Below are 20263 nucleotides of genomic sequence, written 5' to 3'. Positions count from 1 at the left end.
ATGAGTATATAAAGTTAAAATCAAGAACATCGGTATAAGTTTGTTATTTAAAAATATGGAAGAGATAAAAGAAGAAACACTGAAATTATTAAAGTAGTTTCCTTATGGGAATAAAAATCAGAAAATGGGGTGGGAATAGTAGGAGCCTTCTGGTTAATCTCGTATGCCTGTTAAAACCATTTGATATTTTTTTAAATATGCATTTATAAGTGTGAAATTTAAAATGCAAAAAATAAAATAATTTTATGAGTGTGTTTGTTATGCTGCTTTCTGAATATGTGTCATTTTAAAAGCCATTCTACTAATTTCCATTTTTTACAAAATGTGTTTAATTAAATGAACTCACAAGAGAAAACTTGACTCCAATAAAATACTTATGTGAATGGAGAAAGACAAAAACCAAGTCCAAAGCTGAGTTATATCAATTTGTCAGGAAACTCCTTCAAGAGGTGAGGTTGTCATTTTGTTGCTATTCTGTTGTAACTAATAAAACACTTTGCCTTAGGATATGCTTGTTTCATATCCTGTATTTTATTTCCCTCCAGATATCTTGTAAGCTGGATACATGATAATTTTAATTTTAATTATCATGTATCCAACTTAGAAGATATCTGGAGGGATATCTTCCCTCCAGAATGGGTGTTGATTGGTCTTTGACAGGCACTGAGTAAATGTTTTGATGTGTCATTCCTTACAGGACATGTGCATGAATCTCAGAAGAATGGTGTATGAGTTCCCACGGGCTGCTGTAACAAATGACCCCAAACTTGGTGGCTTAAAACAGAAATTTATTGTCTCACAGTTGTGGAGGCCAGAAGTCCCAAATCAAGGTGTCTTCAGTGCTGAGTTTCTTCTCAGAATTCAACACATGAAGAATTGGTAGAAGAGGAACAGGGGTAGAGTATCACTTGTTATTCACTTCAGTGGCATGTCCTATGTGGACAAGCACAAAGCTGAGCTTGGGATTTTAATGCCATGGGAGAAGGAAGAGGAAAAATTCAGGAAAATGTAACATTACAGAGAAGATTTCATAAGCCAGTGGTTCTTGTCTTTTTCAGCTTCGCCATTAACTTCTTCCAGTTTTATGCCAGCTGAAAATTTGATTGGCTTATTGTCTATTTGAAAACTATGTTTTAAAGAAAAATCCCTGGCTTCTTGTTATTTTAAAGAGTTGACTTGTTGTTCTCAGTGACTTCATTTTCTAGATAATTGAGAGTGAATTCTTTTAAGTCTCAATAGAAATCTTCCTGGTGAGCATTAGACATTTTTCACACATTAAAAAGAATGCATTTAACATAATTTGACAACTTCTTTTTATTTATTCCATCATCTGTCCTATTTTAAAATTTATGTCATTTATTTGTTCCATATTTATTAGGTCATCAAGGAACCTGTACAAAATATTTTAAATAACAGCAGCAGACTCACAGTTTTTATCCATATACACCACCCCCTTCAATGATTCAGATAGGGTTCTATTAATACTTTCTTCACATTATTTTTATTTCCTTCATCAATATATATCTTTAAAAATTAGTCTTGGGGTGGTTGGTTAGCTCAGTTGATTAGAACGTGGTGCTAATAACAGCAAGGTTGCTGGTTCGATCCCCACATGGGGCACTGTGAGCTACGCCCTCCTTAGTGAATGAATGAATGAATGAATAAATAAATTCTAGTGTCTAATTAAAAAAAATAGTCTAGATGCCTTTGTCTCACTTGTCATGACATTTGATATTTTTTTCTGAATCTTTTTTTTTTTAAGTTTTTGTTTTTGTTTCTATTGGGGAAGGGGAACAGAACTTTATTGGGGAACAATGTGTACTTCCAGAACTTTTTTCCAAGTCAAGTTGTTGTCCTTTCAATCTTAGTTGTGAAGGGCGCAGCTCAGCTCCAGGTCCAGTTGCCGTTGCTAGTTGCAGGGGGTGCAGCCCACCATCCCTTGCGGGAGTCAAATTGGCAACCTTGTGGTTGAGAGGATGTGCTCCAAACAACTGAGCCATCTGGGAGCTCAGTGGCAGCTCTCTCAAGGTGCTGTGTTCAATCTTAGTTGCATGAGGCGCTGCCCACCATCCCTTGCAGGACTCGAGGAATTGAACCAGCAACCTTGTGGTTGAGAGCCCACTGCCCATTGGGAATCGAACCTGTAGCCGTTGGAGTTAGGAGCATGGAGCTCCAACCACCTGAGCCACCGCGCCGGCCCATGACATTTGATTTTAACTGCACACTTGTTTAAACACTGTTTAGAACATTTCAGTAGAATTATAGCAAGCTCCTAGATGCTGATCGTGAGAGGGACTTGGGTCAATAAAAGTTAAGTGTTATTATTATTTTTAAAAAATCATTATAACTGTTCAGTATTGCATTTTGCAGTGGACATGGGACTCTGTCACTTCTTTCCTTTCCTCTTCATGAATCTCTCTATGGAATGGTCTCTTTCATTCGTAGGGTTCTATTTATACATTATTGACTCCAAACTCCCATGGCTTATTCTCAGCCTTTAGCTCATGCTTCCATGCGTTAACTGGCACCCATTATATATTTAAACTTTCTTGTTCTTTAGCTTCCATGACATTTTGTTCCCTCTCTGACCCCTTTGCTAGCTCTTCCTTCATCTCCTGGCCCTGAATATAGACTCTCTCAACGCTTACACGCTTGAACTTTTCTCACTCAACATTCTACTTTTACCTATAATCTCCATTCCCGTGACTCTCAAATTGACATCTCAGCTTCTAGATTTTCCCCTAGAATCAAGACCTGCATTCTAATCTGCCTGCTTATAATCTCCATGCTATTATTTTTCTGACCCTAAACTTACTAACCACATTATTTCCCCCTCAAAACTAGTTCTTTCTTTAACCAGGGTTTCTTTGTGGCAATAGTGTTTTTCCAGTCATGCAGATTGAAGCTGAAAAATGATTTTTAAGATCACATTTCTTGGTAAATTCTAGCTAGAAAGTCCTCTATGGTCTAGGAAAGTCCTCTTCTTTGAATATACACCTATTTATATGCTCCCCATATTTGTCAGTAAGAAGGAAAGGGAACTATAGTTTCTAAGTCAGGTGAGAAAAAAAAAAATCAACCCTGGAGACCATAGTCTTCATGAGAAAGGAGAGCATAGTATGACTAGAATATACAAATTATTTTTAAAAATTTATTTTTATCTGTTACTCTCAACGTTCAGTGAGTTACCAAGCCATATACATTTGTCTTCTTCAGTGCTCAAAGGGAATGGACACACAGACTGACCTCTAAAGGTGTTCATCACAATGTTATTTATATTAATAATATTAGAAATTTTACATTCCCAACAGTAGAACATTGATTAAGTAATGTTTTATATATACAATATGTCATGAATAATCTCCATCACTTTAAATTTTGATGTAATTGTCTATTTATTACTATAGAAGCTATTTATATGCATTGTTGAGTTAGAAAGGAAGGAAGAAGGAAGGAAAGAAGGAAGGAAGGAGGGGGGGAGAGAGAGAGAGAAAGAGAGAGAGACAGAGAGAGAGAGAGAGAGAGAGAGAGAGAGAGAGAGAGAGAGAAAGAAAGAAAGACATTGGCAGGAACAGGAATAGGATATTCCCAGGAAAAATACTAAAGACTATTATTTGCTTCAAATTGTTACCAGTGGATTTGTACATATAAATGTAATGAATGTATTTTCATGTGCCAAGGAATGCTTGAAAAAAAAAAATCAAAGAAGTGAAATAGATTTAGAATAGTCTAAAAAGCTCTAAAAACATTTATTTTTCAAAGAATCATAGAATTCAGACAGTATATTAAATATCAAGTCCAAACTCACTTTATGTGCCTTGTGGCAATTGAAGTTGAGTGATTTGCTCTCTGTCATATATCTGGTTATGACAGATGTGGAATTTGAGGCTTCTAAGACCATTCTACTAATTCCCACTATTTTCCTGTTACTGTCAACATGACAAATGCATCCATTTTGGATGTTTTAAACATGTGTGAAAATGAATGCAGCCTCCAAACTTGAGAATATTCACCGTTATGGAAGCCAAATAACATTTGAAAGCATGAATTTTTTGAAATAATTTGTATTCAAATTTCTTTTTGTCCCGTTTTTTAATGGATAACTATTGGAGTTCTCCTGAGACACAGAACTAACAGGATAGAGCTACATCTGTATCATTAATAGCTATATGTTATGTATCTATAGAACTAGATCTAGATGTTCATCTAGAGAGAGAAAGATTTAATGTAATAACTAGGCTCATGTGATGATGGAGGCTGAGAAGTCTCACGATCTGCCATCTGCAAGCTGGAGAACCAGGAAAGGTAGTGGTAGAGTTTCAGTCCAAGGCCAAAGGCCTGAGAATACGGGGAGGCCATAGTGCAAGTCCCATTCCAAGGTCAAAAGCTCAAAAACTAAGGTAGATGATACAGTAAGCTTTAGCCCAAGTGCCAGAGAAAACCAAAGTCTTAATTCTAAGGTCAGACAGAGAGCGAATTCTTCCTTCTTCGCCTTTTTTTCTATTTAGACCCTCAAAGGATTGGGTGAAGCCCACCTGCATGGGGGAGGTCCATCTGCTTTACTCAGTCCACCAATTCAAATGCTCATCTCGTCTGGAAACAGCCTCACAGACACGCCCAGAAATAATGCTTAGCCAGATATCTGGAACCTGGTGATTCAGTCAAGTTGATAATTAAAATTAACTATCACAATGACTTTAAACCAACTGCTTAACTTTTGTGAGCCTCGGGTACTTTGTCTGCAGAATGGGGAGACTACTCTCTATTCCACTATGCTATTTTTATGGCTTAAATAAGATCAACTTAAAGTAAGAGACTAACCCTGTTCTTGGACAGAATGACTATTCAATCAGTGTCAGTTCCTTTCCCTCCTTCTCCTTGTATTACTTATGACAAGATCAGTTAAATCATACTATAAGTCTGTTGTTATGAGCTGAACTGTGTCTCCCAGCCAAAAATGTTCATATGTTGAAGCCCTAATCTTCCGTATCTCATACAATAATCATTTTTAAAGATAAGGTTGTTACAGAGCTAATCAAGTTAAAATGATATCATTAGAGTGAGCCCTAATCCATTATGAATGGCATGCTTATCAAAAGAAGGAAAAATGGACATAGGGAAAGACACACACACACACACACACACACACACATCACCATGTGGAGATTGGAGTTGTCACAAGCAAAGGAACTGCCAGAAGCTATGAGAGGGGCCTAGAACAGATGCTTTAACACCAGCAGAAGAAATATGGCTTGGTCAGCACCTTGAGCTCAGAGATCTAGCCTCTAGACTGTGACATGAAAATTTTTTTGTTGTTTAAGCCACTCACTTTGTGGCCCTTTGTTACAGAAGTCCTAGAAAACAAATATGCCTGCATTTCTTAGATTGACCATTACTTATAATGGCATCTCTTAGGGATAATTCTTTGTTTGTCCTCACCAAGATCTGTAAGGTCCTTCCTTTCCAATTTCAAGGAAAGTAGTTGCACAACTTTGTTGGCCCAAATCTTAGTTGCATGCCTCTTCAAGAGTAAAGAAGGTCAGGCATACCCCTGCTGTTTGTGATTCTGGTCCCAGTTTTCAGTATCTTACTAAGCCTGGGCTATTCATACAGGTCACAGGTTAACAGAACAGATAAGTACTCAGATAAAGAGATGGATGGTTGGGTAGGTAGGTGGATGGATGGATGGATAGATGGATGGATGGATGGATGGATGGATGGACGGATGGACAGATAGATCTCTATTTCTATCACTGTACATGTATCTTATCTGTAGCTATATTTTCTACATCTATTCTGCTTTTTAATAAACATAATACCATAAGCTTTTTTCCCATTTTATCAAAAACTAGCTCCATCATTTTAATAAAATTGTCGTGTCATACTCTCTCATATGTTTGTATTTACTAAGATTTGCCAGCCATAATGTATTGTTAGGCAGTTGATGCCCCCTCCCCTTTTTGCCACATCTTTTCAAATAAAGTTTTATCCACATTTCAGAGTTTTTCAGTAAGATAGTGTACCAGAAAGCCAATTACTAGGCCAAAGGCTATAAACATTTTTAATATTCTTGATACTTATTGCCAAATTGCTTTGCAGTAAAGCTGGTCTTCTTTCGTCGTTTGGAGTTTAATCACAAGACAATTCTTTGTAGCAAGAGAAGGAAATAAGGTCACGGAGTGCATTGAGAGTTTTACTGTTCAACCGCCACAAAGAGGTAATGAATATTTCTTATGAAAAAGCTCAAAGCCATGCATAGTGCTTCCCTAACATGTAGGTAATTGAAGAAATCTCTGGCTCAATCTTTCTGGAACCCCAGCACTTAAATGCAATTTAGGAAATTAAATTGTCAGCTCATGTACTGAGCAGAAGACATCTCTCTCGTCTCTTCTGTGGAATGTTTCTGCTGACCTGACCTGAGTGTTTAGTTCAGAGATCATTTTCAATAAACTGTTGTCACTTGAAAATAAACAGTCTGGACAATGTATGGTCCATTTGGAATATTACGAAAATAAACAACCTGGGGTGTGCTTCCTTCTTGACTTTGCAGCCCTTTTAGGAATGTGTGCTCCAGAGACCACTTTCTTCCTTAGAGCCGAGGGTTTTATTTAAAATAAAGCAGTTTATTTGGCACTCCTAGGCAACCTTTTTTTGAAGAACCTCAGCAATGGGTGGCTTTGGAGTCCCACTTCGAAGGAAGCAGTTCATTCTCCTGGTGTTCTTTCTTTTGCAAATTCAGAGTATGTGTCTGGACATGGATAGCCGTCCAACCTCTGAAGTCTGTGCCACACACACGATTTCACCAGGACCCAAAGGTGAGGAAAAATGAAGTTTTCATCTGTAATTAAATAAGCTCTTTTCCTTCATCTCTCAACCCATTCGAGCTCTCAATGACTTTTTTTCTCCCCTCCCTGGTTCCTCCCACTTTCTGTCTGTTTTGGAAAAACAATGGCCTGTTACTTATTTTTAAATCTCCCTTGATGATAGGTAAGAGACATTTAGGAGGGGGAGGAATCCCAGGGGCGTGGATGTGATGGAACTGACCCTGTGCAGGGGGAAATTTCCTCTTCCGTGCTACTCTGGGGGAAGACATACAAACGACACTGGTCTCCAGGAATCCTTTCCTTTAAAGCCTCTTGGGCTGTTTCAATCCCAACTTCTTCCTCATACTGAAGTTAGTAAAGTTAGTTACTAGGCAAAATCTCAGAAAATATTAATCTTCTGTGTATCTCATAAACAAATGAGCTCCTGAGTTCCAATGCAAAGGAAAATTTTTGTCAAGGATAGGAAGTAATAGACAAATCAACATTTCTTTATTTCAAAGTGGAGTCTTCAGGGCCAAGTGCCTTCAGCTGATGGATGATAGAATATTGCATTTTTTTTTTTTCAAGTACACCCAAGGTCTAAATGTGCTTCCAGCAACTGGTTGATAGCAAAAGCTTCTGTTTTCCTTGTTTCAGCTCTGACCCTTTTGTTCTGAAAGTGGTCACTGCAGAGTAAATTGGTGCTCCCTCATTAGTAATTCATGCTATGTTTCTTCAGGCTATAGGGTGGAAGAATTGCAGCTGCTTAAAATTTTAAGTAGAAAAGGGGTCTTTAAAAAAAAACAAATACATCGTCCAAGCTTGTCAGTTATTTAAATGTGTATTGCTTAAAGTGCATTTTTCTTAATCAGTGAATTAATTTCCTCCTAAGATTGCAATCCAAGTTTTAACCTTTGATACCAGAAAATAAATGCAGGGAGAAGAATGAGACCTCAGGGCTTCCAAATAATTTCTTGGGTGACTAAATGAATAATATGAGGGCAAATGTTGAGAAAAGAAAGTTTCGATTAGAAGTAAAGTATTTACTTAAAACCATTACTGAACTTTCCGTAGAGTATAGGAAACTGTGTATTATTCCTAGGGTGTCATGGAGAATGCTGAAAATTAAAATTTTCCTTGTTTCTACAAATGGGGGAATCCATTTGAGAATAGCACCGTTAAACAATTTTTCCTGAGAAGAAACTGCAGTTTTCAACTGGAAGAATGGACAAAGTGTTGTTAAAATAGTGTCCAAAATATAATGCATTCCAATTCAACAATTATATTTATTCCAATTCAGCCAATGTGTATTGAATACCTACTAAGCTCCAAGCAGTCTTTTAGGCACAACAGATGCATTAAATAGTGTGTCGTAATCAATGGAGAGAGAAATGATTTAAAAGGGAAACCAGAAAGCAATTAATATTTGTTGGATACCAGCAGTGTCCACTGTGAGTCTTCCTATCCTCATTTCATCACTTAACCACAAAACTCCTCCCTTCTCATTAGAAACCTTGTTAAGATTTTAAACAATGGAAACCCCTTTAACTCTCTTCCTGAGCTTGTGTAGAAATTGTAAAATTATTACAAGCCAGGAATGTGACAGAGTAAGAAAGTGAGAGACTAGGGAAGGGGTCCTCTAGGACCCTGGGCTCCAGAACAAAGTCTGTTGTAGATCTGGCATGATTTCTTCTGCCCCTAGAGCCTGGGAACTTTGCATCAAACCTTTTCTAAGTTCCCTTCTTATTAAAGAGATTCCATGATTTTGCAATGGAATGACTACCTACTAAGCCCCAAGCATCATGTGAGAGGCTCAAGTTTTCAAGCTAAGGAAGAACTCGGCCCAGAACTCGTATCTACATTTCAAGGTGGGTATTCCGTTGCAAACTCTTGGGGTCAGGGCACAGTTAACTCTTTTTTTTCTTTGCAAATTGCCTGTATGTGCGCCTGGAACATCAAGAGTACATGCATCACGGCCCTTTGTCCGCTCTAGGGCCTGTTCTAGATGTTGGATGTACAATGAAAAACAAGACATAGTTTTGTTTTTATCTTCTATCAAGATATAAACTGCCACCTATCTTACCAAATTCCTTCATGAACATGGCAATAGCCTCTTCCCACCCTCGAACAAGGCAGATTTGTATATTGAGTTCTACAAAATGAAAAAAAATAATAATAACTTAATGGCCAGTTCAACATTTTAAAGGAATGTTGCTTCTGTTCAATATATTTTTTCTAAGATCAAGCTAGTCTGTACTTTTCTCCATGGCTAACCATCGCAATAGCATATTTACCAGCACTCTGCTCAGATGAGAAACAGAAAATATAAGAAGTTATCTCTAAATTCATTTAGGAGACTGGGAGCTAAATTAATTCTTTGGAGTTGCAGGTGGAAAACCAGTAATGCTAACCTTTCATATAATATATCTTCCAACCTAGAGATGCTGTATTTCACTGCATTATTTCCCAAGCATGACTAATGGAAAAACATTGAATTCAATCTGTTTGATGTTCAGTATGTGATCACATCTATTTATGTTTCAGTTTCTTTATTTGTAAAATAGGCCTTCATCATAGACTTGTTTTGAGAATAATATGAAAATCAATATAAACTTGAAGCTGTGTAGATATCACAAATAGATACTTAAATTCTGTGTTTCCTTCCTCTCCTTAAGTCTCTGTTCAGTAACAATTTCAAGAATACGCATTGTTCCACTTATCAAAACTTCTTTGTTGAAAGCCATCTTTATTTTTCTTTCTATGCTTTAAACTTATTATTCTATGTTGCTTAGTAGGAAAAGGTTTGTTTTTTTGTGTGGTTTTTCCCACCCCCTACCTTGGTGGTTTCTTTATACAATTGATGTAAAATTCTGACCTCTAGTGGCTTTACTTGAAAACAACAATGACAAGAAATTTTAAGAAATGTTAAAAAGAATTTTAAAACCAGTAAGAAATATTTAGATGAAGCTTTACAATTTCCAAGAACCTTTGAAGTACACTGTCTTATTTAATTTCACAGTTGCCCTATGTGGTACCAATTACTTTAAACGTAAAGATAAGGAAACGGTATCAGTGAGGCCAAATGGAATGTCCAAGGTCTTTCAAGTAGATACAGTACAATTATGCACCATGAACTTCACCTCTGGCCTCCTGGCTCTGGTTCCAGTGTCATTCCATGACACCCACTCATTTCTATTAGAATCAAGTTTGAAACACAGTCCACTGACCCCTGTCTGATAAGAGGTGGATAAGGCAATGCCTAAGAACATGGAGTTCTTACGACCTCTCAGCCCAACATTGTCCTGGATACGAAAACATACTGAAAATGGTGATATGCCTCCTCTTTGATAATTAACTTCACTACTTTATTAGTTTGTTTGGAAATTAATGATATTTCACTCTATTGCTTCTTTTGGCTTTTTCACTAGCTTTTGTGTGTTTTTTTTAATTTATTGGGGTGACATTGGTTAGTAAAATTATATACGTTTCAAGTGTACATCTCTACAACACATCATCTATATATTGTATTGTGTGTTCACCACCCAGAGTCAGTTCTCCTTTGATCACTATGTATTTGACCCCCTTTACCCTTTTCTACCACCCTCCCCCCTTACCCTCGGGTAATCACTAATCTGTTGTCTTTCAGTGACGTGTGTATGTGTGTGTGTGTGTGTGTGTGTGTACGTGTGTACTAAAAGGTCCTTTATAATCCATCTTTCTTCTCCTTACTTCTCCCACGTCATTTCAAACCTCTTTTCCATTTGTAGTTTGCTCTGGGCAGCCTTGCTTTGTCTCTCATTCTTGAGCCAAGACCTTTGCATTTTGTGTTCCTTATGTCTGGCCCAATCTTACCCCAGATCTTCCCAAGGATATTTCCTTCGCATTCAGGTTTTAGCTCCAATGCCATTTGCACAGTGAGTCCCTGCCTGACTACCCCTCACTCTCTGTCATAGTTCCCAGGACATTTTATTATTTTCACAGACTTATTGCTAAATGAAACTCTCTTTTGTATTTATATATTTATAGTCAGTCCTAGAATGCAAGTTTCACGAAAGCACGGTCCCTGTCCTTCTTGCTGAGTGTGTTTTCCCACTGCCTAGAAGAATTCCTGACACATAGTAGGTACTCAATAAATATTTTTGATTAAATAAATGAATCCAAATTTTCAAGTTCCCCAATATTTTAGCTTGTTGCCCTGACCTATTAATATAGTTCCTTGGAAATACACTGCACATAGGTCCTACATTTCTCCCCAAAGAAGGACTACTACTTTTACATGTATGCACATGCGTCCCAAAGAGGGACTGATCTTGGGGTCACACTGTCATTGCACCAGGTCAAAGAACTTCCCCACCACTGCCCACTGATTTTCTGCAAGTACCGTGTTTCCCCGAAAATAAAACCTAGCCGGACAATCAGCTCTAATGTGTCTTTCGGAGCAAATATTAATATGAGACCGGTCTTATAGTAAAATAAGACCGGGTCTTATGTAATAACATTATTATATAATTAATATAATATAATACAATACAATATAATATAATATAATAATATAATACCAGGTCTATAATATAATATAACATGGGTCTTATATTTATTTTTGTTCCAAAAGATGCATTTGAGCTGATTGTCTGGCTGCGTCTTATTTTGGGGGAAACATGGTACAAGCATGCCACAACTTCCCCAGTGCTGCATCTCAGCCTCGCCTGGCCACTCACCACACTACTTCACTCAGTAAGGAAAGCTTTCCATCGCTTCTGAGGACACTGCAACTCCTGCAAGTAACCTTCGTGATTCGTCCTCACAAGTGGCCTGTGATGAATTTGTAGGGCCGGGAAAGTGTCTCTTCCCTTCAGCATGGCTCTAACGACAATTTCCATTGTGGTAGTCGGGGCAGTAAGACTAACACGCATTGAATACTTGTCATTCGCTGGGCACTGTGTGAGTGCATTAGGGCTGCTTTTAAATTTAATCATGTCAATAGACTTGGAGAAAGAAAACATTATAATTATCACTTGACAGATTTAGAAACTGAGGTTCAGAACTTGCAAGGCACTCGCCTAAGGCCACACAGTTGGGAGGTGACAGGTTGGAACTCAATGCAGTTCTAGTTGGCGCCATGCTCTAATCAGCCAGGGGGGCCCCTAAGTGGTGTTGGCTGCACCACAGTATGTTATGGGGCTACCTGAAATAGCTACTTCAGGTTTTGCTTGAAGCACCTATTGATTCCTGTGGAGGTCATGCATGGGTGGACCAGGTGACACCTAGGAGTGCCAGATGACATGAGGTGCACATGGCTTTGCCATGAGGGAAGCCTAACAGAGCAACCGTCTATCTTCTGGAATAATTGCTTTCTCAGCAAACCCTTTAATGGAGGGTTTGCTCCCAGGAAATGGACTTCTAACTGGCCACCCACCATGTTACTGTACGTGGCTCTGGATCCCAGCAACTGACACAACGTGAGTTATTTCCCAGGAGTCTTCATAGCCTCCAAACAGGGCTTCTTGTGACTTCCCCCAGCAGATAGCCAGATATGCACAGATACCTGGATCACTTTTACACTCATATTGGAAGTCTCACTTCCTGTAAAGGAACTCGCAGAGATCATTTGGTTTAACCCCAATTATTTCTATGTTTGTGAAAACTAAAGCCCAGAGAGGTGAAATGACTTGTTCTATGTCACACAGCTGCTAGTTGGTGGCAGGGCTAGAACTGGAGCTCATATTCCAGCTTCCCAAGCCAGTCATTGTACCATTCAGCCATATTATATCATTGTCCTCACGTTTTATCATTCTCATTAAGCATGAAATGATCCTTCCTTCAGTGTTACAAATTAACATTAGAAAAGTTCTGTGAGGTCAATGTATAAACATGGTACAGAATTGTTTTAACTCGGTCACCTTGATATAAATTAAGCTGCTGATCTCCTTCTAATGACTTTATCAGAGAGGTTAAGAAAGTCGGTAGTTTCCCCAAACCTATATATTAATTGTATTAATTAACTGGATTCTTTCATTATGAGTTTTAAGACATATTTTATTCATAAGGACAGACCAAAATTTTAAGTGGCTTGTCTTTTTTTTAACTTCATAATTCAGTGTGTGTGTTCCAACCTATTCCCCCCCTCCTTTTCCCTTTGGGTAGATGCCAAGAAAACATTTCAAGGTTATGTCAGGAGGGGAAGAATAAAACTCCAGTCAGTCAAAGTGTGGGCAAGGATGAGGCAGGAGGTACTGAATGGTAATGACAAAAAAAAAAAAAAATTAGTTTGTTTCATTTTGGTTTTTGTTTTGTTTTGTGTTTTTATTTTTTTTCATTTTAGTAAGGGTGTGTCCTTTACCCATGCCATGTCTCTCTCCAGCTCTCTTACATAGTAACTTGGCTATACATCAATCGCTACTAGGGACCATACTACGAATAGGTACTTGCATGTTGGTAAAAGATCATGGGCTTTGCATACAGAATGTATAGTTTTGAATTTGAGCACAGCCACCTGCTACCCATGTCATCTTAAGCTTCAGAGTCCTCATTTTTTAAATGGCAATAATGATACTGCCCATCGCAAATGCTTATTTTGAAAATTAAGCATGTTTAACATATTGCTTAGCTAGCATCGTTTCTTTCATTAACTTTCATCACTGTTACTAGTCGCCATGAGCTTCCTTGCTCCCCACCTCCCTAAATAAAGGCTTATAGATTATAAAGTTGGCTCAACAAATAGAAACACACCATGGAAATGCTACCAGCTCTGCTCCTTGGTGCAATGTCCTGCCTATTTTCAGTCCCACTGCAAAGTCAACTTTTATTCATCGATAGCTCACAAACTGGAGACCACCCTTTCTCTTCACCATTGTGGCCTTCTTTCTTTCTGTAGTTCTCGCTGACGGATGCTTCTTCTCAGTAAAATGGGAACAGTAACTCATAAATACCCAGAGAGATATAATAGAATTCAAGGAGTTAAGGCACAAAACCAAGCCTCAGTTTCCTCATCAGTACTATGGGATGACAATAGTGTGAGTACTTCCTAGGGTTGTGATGAGGAGAAATGAATTAAGCCACATAGAACACCTAGCGCTGTCTTTTCAAGGACTCTCTAAATATTAGCAAACCATATACATTAGCAAAACCCAAGGGGGAATGAGAAGTCTTTCCTGGTTTTTGTTCTTTTTCCTCCCTTTAAGGACTATTTCCCCTTAGCTACTGTATGTGCCCCAGGCAAGGGAATTCTGTGTGCTTTGGGTCATTGACAGTTTGTGTAGACCAGACACAACTTATCTGCCTCTCATTCTTCTTATTTGTGTTTATGTAATTCAGCTTCTGGAAACGTTCTCCATTCTGCTAGAAATGGTTTTATTTGACCTCTCCACATCTTATCAGGATATTCCCACCCATAACCAGTCCGTGTGGTTTTCGCACCGCACATTTGATTTGCAATACAGTATAATTTTACAAAATTCTTTAAATTATATTTTATAGCTTGCTCTGCTCTTTTGTAAAAGAGTTGTAAATATACACGGTACAAATCTGACACTCTGAAACTCAACTGAAGTAGCATCTAAATAATTTCATCGTTTTCAAATTATTTATTGTGATTGTTCTTGATTTGAAAACTCAGGAAGTATCATTTCAGGTCTCTTGTGGCCACTTGACAATAGTTGTATCTGTTAAATTATACAAATATGAGTCTTCAGAATTTATAAAGCGTTTATCCATTATTTTGCTTTGGTTCCACTGACATACTATAGGAATTATTACCCCTATTTAAAGACAAACTAAAGCACACTACTCTTGCATGTGATCTGGCTGCATAGCTCTGAGCGAGTATTCCAAAGAGAGATCCTCTGCCCACACGGCCTCCCTAACTATAAAAGAAGTAAGCCTAATTGACTTAGTTAATGAGATGAGCTAAGATCCCTTAAATGAGACAACGTCATCTCAGGCAACATCAGCCCTGTCTGAATAAGATATGTCAGACATACTGATAATGCCAAATTCCTTGAAGAGGTAACTCTTATTTTTCGCTGCACTTCAAGAACTTCTCGATTCTGAGGGTCATCTAGGTGGCATCCCCCAGGGATGAGTGTAAATGCAAGACATTATAGTACTGGGTGCAGTCAGCAAAAGTTTATATGGTCAGGTTGTTCTGCCTGGCCCGAGATGACCAGTATCTAGAAAAATAGTTTGACATTCAGAGACGAAAGCTGAGCAAAGTATCATTTCTCTCTCATAAGACCACATGCAGAGTGACCAAACAACAGGACACCCAAAAAGGAGGAGACCTGTATGTCCACATGGGAAGGTGGGAGATGCAGTGAGGCAGCAAGGGTGACAATGTGCTCCAGAGCAAAAGAAAAGTACCCAAGAGCCCGGGAGACTTTGCTATACCACAGCGGAGGGTCTCTGGCACCGATGCTATCAAAATGATTCATCAGTGTCGCCCTAGCCCTTGAAGAGCAAGGCTAGACAATGCCACCAACGACCTTGGGGCAAAGTCAGTACTAGACCGTAGACACAGGCCAGATCCACAGAAACAAAGTTCACAGAGAGTGTTCAATGCAAGGGATGTTACCGGTTGCCCTAGATTGGAATACGTCTGCGGTGACATTTCAATTTTCAAAGTAAAATGGGCTCAAAATTTTGATTACCTTGCATATGTATATATATGGTCTTTTCATGATCATGATCAAGAGAGCCCATACCATGTTGTTATTATTCCAATGGGACCTAACCATACTAATACGGAAATTTCTCTTGCTCCCTCTTGCTGATTCTATAATATTTTAAGTTTGGACAGATAGAGGAGTGGATACAAAACTAAAATTTCCAGCACTTACAGCTGCCGAGGTGGTCCTGCAACTTCCTGTCAGGCTTTATTTGTGGGAACTGAATCTCCCAAAGGGCGTCATACCACTGCCTGTTCTGTTAGATTTATCTTCCTGTCTTACGTTTTGGAATTAGAAGTATGGGTGGGGTGGCAGGTGAGGGCACAGGACTCTGCAATCTCAAGAACCATTATTCATGCAACCAAGTTATTGAATCAGTTTTGTGATTTAGAGACTGAGTCTTGGAGTAGGGGTGTCCCGTGAAAGAGGAGCTAAGTGTTATCCTCCCTTCTTTTAGGTAAATAGGATCCATCTTTTAATAAGGTAAGAGCACAGAGTGATATTCCCTATTCTACTAGCTAAAATGGCTTCCATGTAAATAGAAACTCCATACACTCTGTTAATCTCTTTTTCATTGTACCTTGGGATTTCTTTTTTCTTTTCTTTTTCTCTTTTTGCTTTTCAGTTTTCATAGCTATTTTGTAGAAGTTGTGAGATTCTATCAGGTCTGACCAGCCAAATGATAGTTTAAACCAGAGGAGCCAATGGACGCTTTGGGGGAGAAGGATATAATTAGATTTGTTTTTCTGTCAGATAAATCTCTTGGCAGAGTTGAAGGTAGACTAAAGGATGTGAGAGGCTCCTGGTGGGACTTGAATTAAAACAAGAGATGAATTTGGGCTGTTGGGATAGGCACGGGAGCTGTGGAAGAGAAGCATTTCAGAAGCAAAACTGTATTTGACCTGCATATGGACATTCGGATGGAAATGTCTGGTGGGCAGTTGGAAGTAGGGATCATAAATATTCCTTAGGCATTTCTTTTCTACGAAAGCCATTCACACGACTCAGTTTTTAGATGTGTCATTTGATGACAGTCGTCCGGGAGGACACTGCCTTCTCACAGTGTTGGGGTGTCCATGGATCGGACTGCTGGGGCGTGTAATTACAGTGATTACTTACACTTAATAACAACACGACTCTTTTCTTTAAATTTGTTTTTACCCCACTTCATACTGAAAGGAATTCTACACAGAATATTGTGTTACACCTGTAGACTATTATATACATTTCAATGCCAGAAGCACAAGTCTCTGGAAGCAAAAACTATGCATCAGCCAGAAGTTGCCAGGTCTGAGCTAAAAGAGACATTGCCTCCCTGTGGCTTCTGCTTTGTATTGCTCTAATTTCAAGTGACGAGAAACTCTAGGTGGCCTATTGGTGTCATAATGTAGTATTTCTTGAGTGTTCACTGCATTCCAGTCACCCCTCATCCCTTCACCTGCATTATCACATGTGCTCCTCTCAACAACTCCGGGAGGGAAAGATTTCACAATTCTGGTTTCGTGATGAGGAAACTGAGGCTTAAAGGATTTAAGTGGAGTACGAAGGTGTCACAGCCAGTGAGAGATGGAGCCAGGACTTGGACTAAGTACTTGGATCCCAGATCCAATGCTCCTAAGTGCTGCATTGTTTTGCAGAAGCATGCCACTCAGTCCTGGTGGATGGATGTTTTCCTTGCATTTGTTTCCACTGATTTGGCTACGAATGATAGGTGAAGGCAGAAGAAAATCTGCCCAACAAAACCTTACTGTTGTATTTTTCATTAAGTACAATGTTAGTTGTTTTTTTTCTTTTTCTTCGTTTTCCTTGTTGCTCAGACATGCAGTGACTGCAAAAGACTTGCAAGTCCCAAGTGGTAATTCTTTTTAAACCAAATAAACCTGAAGACAGAGAGTAGGTGCTTTGTATTTCAAGTGGGAAAGATTGTAGGATTCTTGAAATCCTCACTTTTTTTTTTCTTTTTTTTGCTACTTTATTCAGGGACAAGCTGAAGGGCGAATGAAGTTCGTGGGTTCATGAAGTTAATCCCAATCTATCTCCTTACAAATTGATGGGGCACAGATAAGAGATTGGGTGACATCACAGCCATACACATTAACGACCTGGCTTGGGCCACAGTAAGCACCTGATAAATCTTAGCTGTTATCATTATTGACAGTGATATTATTGTTGGGTAAATGAATCACAGTAGAGCTCCTTACAGATTGTATTTCCTTGCATTTGTTTAGCGCATTGGTATTGAAAAAGCACTTTCATTTTATTTTCTTATTTGATATGTTATCTCGTCATTGGAGGACAGAGCAGTATACATGAATAAAAGCCAAGGCTTTTCACCCCTATGCCATTGATCTTTCCAAAGGCTTGTTAGCCACCTATAAAACACACAGCAATTTCCCTTTAGTAACACTCATGGCATTTTTAAGACCTTATTTGGTGTCTCCCTCCCACCAAGCTTCTAGGCTTAGATCATGTCTTGTCTGAGCTAGTGCTGTGTCTCTAGTACCTATTACAGGGCTTAATAGCTAGTAGAAACTCAATAAATATTTGTTGAGGGAATGAATGAGTGAGCAAATCGTGAGGTTTTGAACAGCTCTCGAGAATCCACTGTAAAATATCTGCCCTTATCACAAGGAACTTACACTCCAACTGGTTGACATGCATACAAAAATTACATACCAATACATTTTGAAATAATACTTCAAGGCATCCATTAGAAAGCAGTAACAAGAAACCATAGGATGAATTCCCAAGTAAATAATTCTGTCCAGAAGTTCAGAGAATTTAGAATTTGACTTGAGACAAGATCCGTGGGTAGGATATAGAAGGGGAAAAAAGGAAATAGTTCCTTTGTATTATTTATGATTTATTTTTTTTAATTTCAAGAGTATTTCATGCTTGTTGTAACACATAACATGTATAAATATGTACAAAATATATACAGAGACAAAGCTAATGACCTCACTTTTTACTATGACCTTCCTTTTCTGAACCCACTTCTCCCATGTAACCATCATTAATAGCTTGCTATTAATACTTATCTCTATATTTATTCTGCTTATTTATTCCTTGTTCTAAATGGGATCATATGCATATGTCCAAGAGACATTCTACATAGTATAACATGGAACTCACTTCTTATCCAAAGGTCTCTCTCTAACTCATCTCATTATTTTTTGTAGATGCATAATATTCCTTCTTGTATTTTCATCAGTCCCATGATGACAAACTTTCAGATTGTTTATGGTTTTTGTTTTTGCCACTATAAACATTCCCATATATACATTTGTTCTTACACTTATTCCTGTAAAATAAGTTCCCTAAAATAGAATGTGCGGATTTTTTATTTTAATCATATTGACAGATTATTTTCCAGAAATATTGTGGCAATTTACAGTGATAAAACCAGTGATTGAAGGTTTTTTGTATATATGGCATCGTTGGATGCAATTAGTCTTTTAAAATTATTGCTAAATCTGATGGCAAACTATGACATAGACATTTACATATATACATATTTTTCTGACTAATAGTGAGCCTCTGGGCATTTTTCATCTATCATTTATTGTTTATATTTGTATATTATCTTTTTACTTTATTGTCTTTTTTGCAAAGCAATTTACAAATGCTCTTTGCATATTAAGAATATTAATAATTTTTATGTCTTACTGTTAGTTTTTTTCTTTGTCTATCATATATTTATAAACTTTATACAAAGGGTACCAAAACAATGTATACACATTTTAAGAAAGGAAAAATCTGTATTCAAATTGTAATACTCAATATATACCAAAAACAAAAGATGAATACAAATCACATTTGACTTCTGCAATTATAAGAGGTGCTCAAAGTGGTTACCATCAGTGTAATTTTAATACAGTTTTTTCCTGTCTTAAAATGTGTACATATATTTTTTGGCACCCTTGTATATTTACATGGCATCTTGTATCATATAATTTTTTTTTAATTTCTCATATGGTCACACATATCTATCTTTTCTTTTATGACTTCTGTTTTGGATTTTTCCCCCTCTGAGGAGATGAATTTCAAAAGGACAGAAGAGCATATAACTTTCAATGGAGACATGAATTGAAAGACATTTTAATGAACAAAGAATAAACAAGTTGGATAGGACTAGAAGGTTATGCAGGTCAGTGTCAGAAAATAATGCCAGAAAATTCCATGGAAGCCAGTCTGTGAAGGTCCAAATGCTGGACTAATTAGTTTGGACTTGGCCTGTAAACATAGAAGAACTGCTGAAATGTTTCAAATGGGGCAGATTTATATGAAACTATGATTTGATAAAAATGAGTTTGCAAGATGGTATGGAAAAGTGAAGTTCAGATCCAAGGAAAGCAATATTTCAGCAGTCATTTATTGAACAAATAGTATTCTAAGCACTTGGAATCACCAGTGGATAAAATACCATGAAGACCACTTATGGATCACATGCAAGGGACAGGGTTTGGAGTACGAGAACTAGAAACGGTAAAGGAAAGGAAGTGTGGATGGGAGGAAAAAGAAAGATGGATGTGAGGAAAAAATAAGAATCAAGATGGGACTGAGGAAGGATGAACAGTTAAAACCAATTTGGATATGGACGCTGGGAGATTAGAGCATGGCAGTGATTTTGATAGACACAGGCAAATTAGAAGAGCAAACAAAAAATATTGGGTGGAGGGAGCAGTGGAGACAGAGATTTGTGTGTGTGCTTGGGCTGCCTTCCTAGATTATAAACTGTCACCACAGATGTCCCAGCAGTCTGAAGTCAATTCATTAATCAGCCATTATTGAAAATGA

General features: G+C 37.9%; 1 protein-coding gene across 6 annotated transcripts in view; it reads left to right on the top strand.

Moving 5' to 3' along the window:
• The window catches only part of COLEC10 (collectin subfamily member 10), a 412450-nt gene that overhangs the window by 367068 nt on the left and 25119 nt on the right, over positions 1 to 20263 (top strand). Inside the window, exon 2 of one of the 6 annotated variants that reach the window (XM_081071264.1) lies at positions 6740 to 6815. The exons of 3 other annotated variants lie outside the window; for them this stretch is intronic. In XM_081071264.1, coding sequence (XP_080927390.1) covers positions 6743 to 6815 — 73 coding nt within the window. In that variant the 5' untranslated portion in view covers positions 6740 to 6742. Of the gene's footprint in view, positions 1 to 6551; positions 6816 to 20263 lie in introns of those variants that run through there. 2 more of the 6 variants (XM_081071262.1, XM_081071263.1) reach the window with 2 other exon arrangements.

The sequence above is a fragment of the Rhinolophus hipposideros genome (assembly GCF_964194185.1).
Source record: "Rhinolophus hipposideros genome assembly, chromosome: 13".
Lineage (NCBI taxonomy): Eukaryota > Metazoa > Chordata > Mammalia > Chiroptera > Rhinolophidae > Rhinolophus > Rhinolophus hipposideros.
The sequence above is the reverse complement of the archived record's forward strand: the minus strand, read 5'-3'. Positions and strand labels throughout refer to the sequence as shown.